The 8032-nt window shown below is 40.5% G+C and overlaps 1 protein-coding gene across 2 annotated transcripts; it reads left to right on the forward strand.

Moving 5' to 3' along the window:
* The first annotated feature begins 1133 nt into the window (after nt 1-1133).
* Nucleotides 1134-7501, forward strand: CLEC3A (C-type lectin domain family 3 member A). Of its 2 annotated transcripts, none has more exons than XM_053987452.1 (3): nt 1134-1272; nt 2879-2959; nt 5622-7501. In XM_053987452.1, exons 1-3 carry the CDS (start codon nt 1158-1160, stop codon nt 6011-6013), a joined length of 588 nt encoding a protein of 195 aa, XP_053843427.1. In that variant the 5' UTR covers nt 1134-1157; the 3' UTR covers nt 6014-7501. The 2 variants fall into 2 exon arrangements, with proteins under 2 accessions (XP_053843427.1, XP_053843428.1); XM_053987453.1 differs by having other exon boundaries at nt 2885-2959.
* The last annotated feature ends 531 nt before the right edge of the window (nt 7502-8032 follow it).

The raw sequence follows: 8032 nt of genomic DNA on the forward strand, positions 1-8032 counted from the left end.
GTTCCTAAATCCCAGCTTTTTGAAAATAAAGTAGTAAATCCCTTGATCTTACAGTCCTGATTAAAAAAAAAAAAAAAAAAAAAGTCAGCAATGTGAGCAGAATGTAATCAAGGCAGAGATGGCAAAGGGATGTCAGGAAGAACAGCTCTGAAGGTCAAGAACTGCACCAGCCAGCACCCAGCAATGGCTCTGGGGTCCACATTTTAATCAAACCCTCTTTTAATGGGGGAAAAAGAAAAGGAAAAAAGAGGGATGGATGGGAATATTTTTGTGACAATTTCATTTGTTCACCAAAATCAGGGAGAAGTTCTACTTCATATAGCAATCCCAATTAAAGGCAGCCCCACAGAAGTCCATAGAGCCTAAGGGCAAATGAAAGAAATTCAAACTCAGAGAGTTCTCCAGACTCCAGGGAAACACTGTCCTGCTTCAAGCACCTTGTGTTTTACTCTGACTCTGACTCTGCAATCAGAACTTGGGAACCTTTGGGAGAGCACTGCAACCTTTTGTTCCCCTGAGTAGATCCTGCTGATTGCTGTTCTCAACCAGAAATGCAGTCATATCTATCAGGCATTTATTAACTCTTCATAAACCAATAATTGCATTCCTCTCATAATGGGATTTTAATGTATTTATCCTCTGTGTGGGTTTGTAGTTGCAGTGCTTGCATTTCTTGAGGGAGCAGCATCCTGGTTGTGCTTCAGTGGAAGGTGATGGCCACTGTCATGACTTAACCAGCCTGGGGTAGAGCCATGCTGGGCAGCCTCTGGCACTTGTGGAAATCCTCTGGCTGCCCCTCCTGGAGGCTGGCAGAGCACAAGCACCCGTCTGGTTTTGGCCAGGTTTTGGCTCCAGTGTTAAACCAGAAGATGTGGCGCTCACGGGTGAGGCTGTCAGGGCAGCGTTCAGGGCTGGGACAGCTGAGCCCAGAATGGAAACAGCACTTTCAGATGGGATGTGAGAACAAGGGGGTGTCTTATGCTACAGCCAGCTCAAGCACTGAACACATTTCGTAAGGAGGGAGTCCAGCCCAGCCTGCCAGCACACCTTATAAAGCTGAGCTCAGGCAGTCCCCGCTGAGATGGCTCTGGGTGACCTCTCTCCGAGCTGCGAAAGGGAATCTCTTCAAGCTCCCTCTTAGGGTCTTTCAAAGAGACATGGCACAAACTGGACTTATGATTTTTCTACTCATAAGCTTACTACTGCTGGATCAGACCATCAGCCAGGCTTCCAAATTCAAAGCCAGGAAGCACAGCAAACGTAGAGTGAAAGGTACTGGGTCTGAACTGGGAGGAGGGATAGAACCTTATACTATGCAAATGTACTGTGTACTTTAAACAGCACTGCATGAACCAGAAACTAACATTACACAAATGTTTATTTATAAAAGACACTTGAGTCTATATTATGTTTGTCTTTTAAATATTTTTATGTGAGTTAGCAAAGCCACAAATAAGGTGCCAGAATGAATTATGAAAACAGAGCTGTGTAACAGCTGCAAATATATTGCTTTGTTCTGGCTGTTCACCTTTGTCAACATTATTTAGAATTCACAGGTACAGCTGAGAGAGGACTCTGGCTGATCATTCCTACTTACGTAGCTATATTGACTAAGATCAGAAAAATGGAAATTTGTGTATATGGGGGAAACAAGCCGAAGTATTCAGGCTGCAAGGATTACTGTTCAGATTTTTGTACCATTTCCTAATTTTAACAGAATGCCTGTCTACTCTTTGTGGAATATTACTCCACTTGTATGAAAAACACTGTGAAACGGCAAGTCAAACTAATTAGCAGGTCAGCATCAATGAATTAGCAGAAGATAAAGCATCAGTTCCCACAGCAAAGCTTAAGAGTAAATACAAAACCACAGAATGTTGTTTAGAAATGTTTGTGTATTCAATTTAAAGACTCATTTCTAATAAAAGCAGGTATGATGAAGAGTATTTGAACTCCTATTTAATTAAAAAACTGTGGCTGTAATTGTACAAGAAGATTGAGCTGCTCTGGAGCCACACAGTTGTAAACACTTCCTTCTGCTTTGGGATCTCTAGGCTTTTAAGCTTAGGTGTCCTAAGGACAGGCTGCTTATAAATTTTTTGTGCCAGCACAGAGTAGTACTGATTGGAGAACAAAGAATTCTGCCTTGGGGAAGCGGGGAGCCCTGAAAGATACTATGATGATTTAAAACAAAAAAAAATTGAAAAGAGGACATGAAAAATGGAGTTATGTGCAAGTTAGCTTCTTTTCTTGTCCTATCATATTCTTGGTGCTTTTTTAAGTGCTACGAAATGCTGATTCAGAGTGATTTTGTGTGACTCAAGTCCCCAGGCCCTCTCTGTACTAAGGGACAGAGGAAGGCTAATCCTGGGAAATAGAGATTGCAGCTCAGCAAGCACATCTGCAACATTCAGGCTGTCAGGTCAGGTTTCATTTGTTGTTACTCCCTGTGCTAAAACAAGAGCTGTGTGAAATTTTCACGCTCACAGAAATAACACTTCTTTGAGGAAACACAACTTGTGTCCTGCTATGTTTTGTATGTCATGTCCATACACCAGAGTGTGCAGTTTCAAAAGAAAAAGGGACATTTTCTGTAAATTAGATACCAGCTCACTAAGTAATTATTAGCTGCAACAATCCATGATTTTCAAACAGTTTTTAGGGCAACATCCATGATAAAATATGAGAAGGAAAGGTAAAGGCGTGTTCCTCGCATTTTTTATAGAAATCTTAAGAACAAATTTTTAAAAATAATCAAAAAGCATTTCAGCAATGCAGCAATATCAGCATGATATTTTGAAACAGCTTTTAATATGTCATTTTAAATTTTTTTACTGTGTGCATATTTGTTAATTTCTATATATTCTTTTTGTGTAAGAAAAAGATGACCTGAAGACCCAGATTGACAAATTGTGGCGAGAAGTAAATGCCCTGAAGGAAATACAAGCACTGCAGACAGGTAAAGCAGCTTATGCTGGTCAGTGGATTCCAGACGTTGTCACTGCCTCTCTTCTTCACTCCCATCCCTCTCTTTAATGGGATTTTATGACTGAGGAGTACAGCTCCATAAAACCATGGTGTGCCATAGCTTTACCAGACAGACATGTGTTGAAGGAAGCATTCAAGTAAAATCAGGTCTCAACTACTGGGGAATGAGTGGTGATTCTTCACTAAGAGCAAGAATGACTTTTGTCTTTGCTATGCACAACTTCAAGCTCTGAGTTTTGTATCAAAGGCAGCACAATGAGGGCTCCTGGGTCTGAGAGTTTAGGTGGTCAGCGAGTTACGTGCCCAGCTTTGATAAGAACATATATTCAAATGTGAATGTTGCCATAAAACTGCAAAGTTACATCCACTGTGAGTTCAGAAATATTCTGGACCAACGTGCAGAGTCCTTTAAGTATTTCAATAACCAGATGGAAATTTCCAAACAAAATAAGAAGGGTAAATACACATGCACCTACTAGACAGTTGTGCTTTTTCACAGCTGTTGACACAAAACCTGGCATTTAAATATGTACAAGAGGACATTATGGAGGAATTGACATCATTCTTATGAAACAGAATGTATTTTCCTTAGGGATGGTAATATCTGGGTTGTTCAGTTTTATGTCTTGGGTTACATAGAGCTTTTGGGGCTTTACAAAATATTTTTATTTCAAATGTCTTATAAGAAGGCTTTAGAACTTTCTTAAAAGAGGGAGCCTGTGCTAGACAAGTAACCCTTGTTTAAAAGTAATTCTTGTATTGCTTCCAGAAGAGCTTGAGAGGAAGCATACAGTGGCTTAGAAATGAAACCAGAACTGGGAGATATTCTCTCCTCAAAATTTATTTTGAGCTTTATTCTAAATTTATAACCCACACTGTGCAACTGGAATCCAAATGTGGCAAAAGGACACCTATCACCCCCCTAGCTCTGACTGCCTTTGTTAATGTCCTTGTAACAACTGAAAAAAGGAGCTCCATTTTTAGCTTATGGACATTTCCAAGACACACCATAAAAATCTGATTTCTTCTTTTGCTTGAACCTCCTGGGCCTCCTTTCTACACAGAGTGGAATGTGAAATGCTGCCACACACCATTTTGCAGCACATACTTCCTCCCTAAAAACATCCAGTCCTTATCATTTCTGCAGCATTGCTGAAGTCTCTCTGATCCTTCCCATAAATATAAATGTGTTAAGGAGTTGCACATTTAATAAATAGGTTCATTACTTTGGCCACTGGAAGGATTAAAATTTGAAGGTTAAACCCTAATAGAAAATTATGACTCTGAAAATGCAGCTAAGGAATGCAGTGAATACTACAACAACTGGAAATACTAAAAACTTGAGACATAGGATGTGGTCCAAAGTGATTTTGATATCCTATTGATCAGAGACATAATTATTTTTTACAAGAACAGATGACAGAAATTAAAAACAGAAAACATCAGGACAGAAGATGTACATAAGTACAAGATGATCTGAAGGAATAAATGAAATAATCTGCAAGTAATAACATGTAGGATTCTAAAAATAATTGTTACAGGAGTTTATTCCAGGCCTTCCTCAGCTCAGGAGAAACACTCCACCAAGGAGGGTTCACCTTGCCATCATTATTTTTCTTGGGAGAATCAGTTTTTCACAAATCTGCATTAGGAGAGCTGGAATGCAAAGTTTAAGGATTCCCTCCTGTGTTCCTGCTCCCACAGACCTCGGGCTGGAACAACCCCAGCAGCAAGGCAATTCCAGTGACAGGGGAGCTGCCAAATTAACCCTCTGGTCCATTCAGACTTTACACCAAGACTTCCCCAGCAGAAGTAAAAGGAAACAGATTTATAAATTCAAATGGTTAGAAGATTGGGTCCAGGTTGTCCTGTAAGCTCAGTAGTAAGTGTGCACTTTTTTAAAGCACTTACAGATTTAAGTCACTTTACCTCATTTGGATTTAGAGTTTGAAGGGGGAGACTTTGCTGGAAAAAAAATAAATTAATGCCAAGGGAGGTGAATACGCAATCTTCTACAGGTAGAATTACACTTTTAGTAATCACTCAGAGATTTGTATTATGAATTTCAAATCAATATTTTCCTGGTAAGCAGGACACATTTAATACAGCACATTTCTGTCCTGCCTTTGCTTGCTAGAAACTGAGCTTAGATAAGATGCAAAAATTTTATTTACTTAAATATCACCAATATTAAAAGACATTTAGATCTGTCTCCACTATAAAGCCAAATACAGATTTCCCGATAACCAACTTTCATCTGGCAACAAAACAAACCTCAGCCATTCCATCAGTTTCAGGACTGCTGAAATAAGGTAGAAAACGTGTGAAAGCAGCACTATTTGGTGAAAGGGGCACTGAGAACAGGCCTGGGTTAAATTTCAGCAGTCTGTTCCCAAAGGCACACTGACATGCTGGCTGCACACAGGGTCCTACATGAACTGGAGCACCAGCAGGTACGTCTGATCTTACTCCATAGTTCAGGCCCACTCTGTGGAGTCAAGAGCCTTTCACTTGCTGAAGGATTTGCCTGCTCAAGTTTCAAGGTGCTTTTGGAAAACTATCATTTGGAGAACCATTACTGAAAGCTGAGGCCCACACTTGTACTGAACGTGCAAACTCCTGTCTGTTCACAGTGTGTCTTCGTGGGACCAAGGCCCACAAGAAGTGCTACCTCATGTCAGAAGGCACCAAGCATTTCCATGAAGCCAATGAGGACTGCATAGCCAAGGGGGGGACGCTGGCTATCCCGAGGAACAGCGAGGAAACGAACATCCTTCGAGATTACGGCAAGAAAAGCGTGCCCAGTGCGTCCGAGTTTTGGCTGGGTGTCACCGACATGGTCAATGAAGGGAGGTTTGTGGATGTCAATGGCATGGCTCTGCAGTACTCCAACTGGGACCGTGCCCAGCCCAACGGGGGCAAGAGGGAAAACTGTGTCCTCCTGTCTCAGTCATCCCAGGGCAAGTGGGCGGATGAAGTCTGCCGCACTGCCAAGAGATACGTTTGTGAATTCCTGATCCCATAATTACACACACAAAAGAACACGGCCATGTTTTGGGTTATCAACACACACTTTTGCTTAGTAACCCCTCCCTCTTAGAGGGTGGTGAGTTAAAACTATCCCTCTCCTGCCTTGAACTCATTCTTTCCTGAAACACAAGTTTTCTCTGTTAATTTATTTTCTATTTGTATGCTAAGAATGTTTAGTGAGTACTCTCATTATGTACAGGGATATATATTATGTTTTGGCCTACATTGTATCATATTTTGGCATATTACTTCAGCCTGACGTTTGGGTTGCTGGATTTCACCTCCTATTTCTGTGCTTTAATTAGAAAATACTGCTGCATGGTAACACCTTCCAGTATGAGCAGCAGGGATCCTCTCTGTCCTGCAGTTTAAGAGGGAATTTGGGATTATGTGAGCTCCTGTGAAAAACAACCATCATCCTTTACAGAGTCCAACTGGAATAATCTGTGGCCAAGAGTTTTACCTATGGGTTAAGAATGCTGAATGAAACAGAAAAATCTGGTGTTAATTATTTAACTACAGGCAGTTCACAGTGATACACTCCTAGAAAAAGGGGGAGTAGCTGTTTTAAAACATCAGTTAGTCTAGACATGTTTGCCTCTAAATGTCTCAATTATGGTTAAATATTAGATGTCATTTGGGACATGCCCATAGAAGAAACCAGCCTGGGACTAGATCAGGTTCTGCTAAACCTTGTCTCCAGCAGGCTCTGCCATTCACAGGGAGCTCCTGAAAGCTCTGGGAGGGAGACAGGAGCTCCTTCCTGCCACAGCATTCCCTCCTCTCCCATGGGAAGGGCAGCACACCCCAGGGGAACAGCAGAGTGTGGCCAGACCACATACAAATGTTCCAATTTAACACCTGGCATTTGAAAACAAAATAAAACATGCTGGTTGCTTTTGGCTGTTCAGAACATCACAGTAGAGATTTGCCTTCATGTCATAAATAGCAGTTTCTCTCATTTTGTTTAAATATTTAAATATATTGCTGCTTGGAGGATAATTCCTATTCCTTACCTATTAAACCTGCAAGATTTTCTTAAATAATGCAATAAATCTGCAATTACCATTATGTAATTGTTGTAGTATTTTTGACAGCTTATGCACCCATGTGAAGGCCATTCTTTCCTAGGACTTTTCTTGAGGATTCAAAAAGGGTACTTTTTTCTACTATTGTACTTACAGGCTACAGGATAAAATTTGGATCCCTGCTGTATAATACAGCCCAAAAGCTCTGCATGACCTAACTACTCAAGGCATCTGCAATGTGTTGTGTTTAAATTCATTTTCCATCACTTAATGTATTTGTGAAATAACCTGATTCTGAATTCTCTCATTTACTCCCGAGTTAAAATAGAGCAGCAAAAAGGGCCCAAATATATGCAATTTCAAAATCGACCAGCATTTGATATGGTTGGGGTAAAAAATTTTTGTTACTTATATTTGTATATGATTAAAAGTCTGTATGACTTCTTACCCTCTGATTTGTCTGAAGTAAGTCAGTATCTCAGCATATCCCTACAGCAACAGTCAAAGTGAAAATTTACCACAAATTGCACACCTTGTGTAACTGGCACAGGACTACATTTTCATAGGCTGTTTTGCTGGTGTACCCATTATAAAGAAAGTGAGCCACTTCGTGGTGTTTCCCTACAAGGTGTAAAGTTATCACAGAAAAATCTCATTTTAAAAAACACTTTCTGGGTGATCCTGTAAGAAAACATTTATCATTTTGAGACCGGCAGCAAAAACAAACCCGTGACAGTGGATGGTTCTTGTGGAGAATCCAGCTGAGTTCTTGGGATCAGCCCTGATTACACTGCAGAATCCTGGAATGCACATGGAGCTCTTGAGATCAGGGACAGGTAACAAAGAAAACATCTTCAGCTTCCCTTTCTATCCTCTGCTGTAGAAACACTGTGATAAACGGAAGACAGTGGGTTCATTGAAATTTTATAAGCATATAAACCTTCCCAGAATTTTACCTGCACAGCATTATGTTTTTAGATATTAAA

Source organism: Vidua macroura, chromosome 11 (genome assembly GCF_024509145.1).
Source record: "Vidua macroura isolate BioBank_ID:100142 chromosome 11, ASM2450914v1, whole genome shotgun sequence".
In the NCBI taxonomy this organism is placed as follows: Eukaryota; Metazoa; Chordata; class Aves; order Passeriformes; family Viduidae; genus Vidua; species Vidua macroura.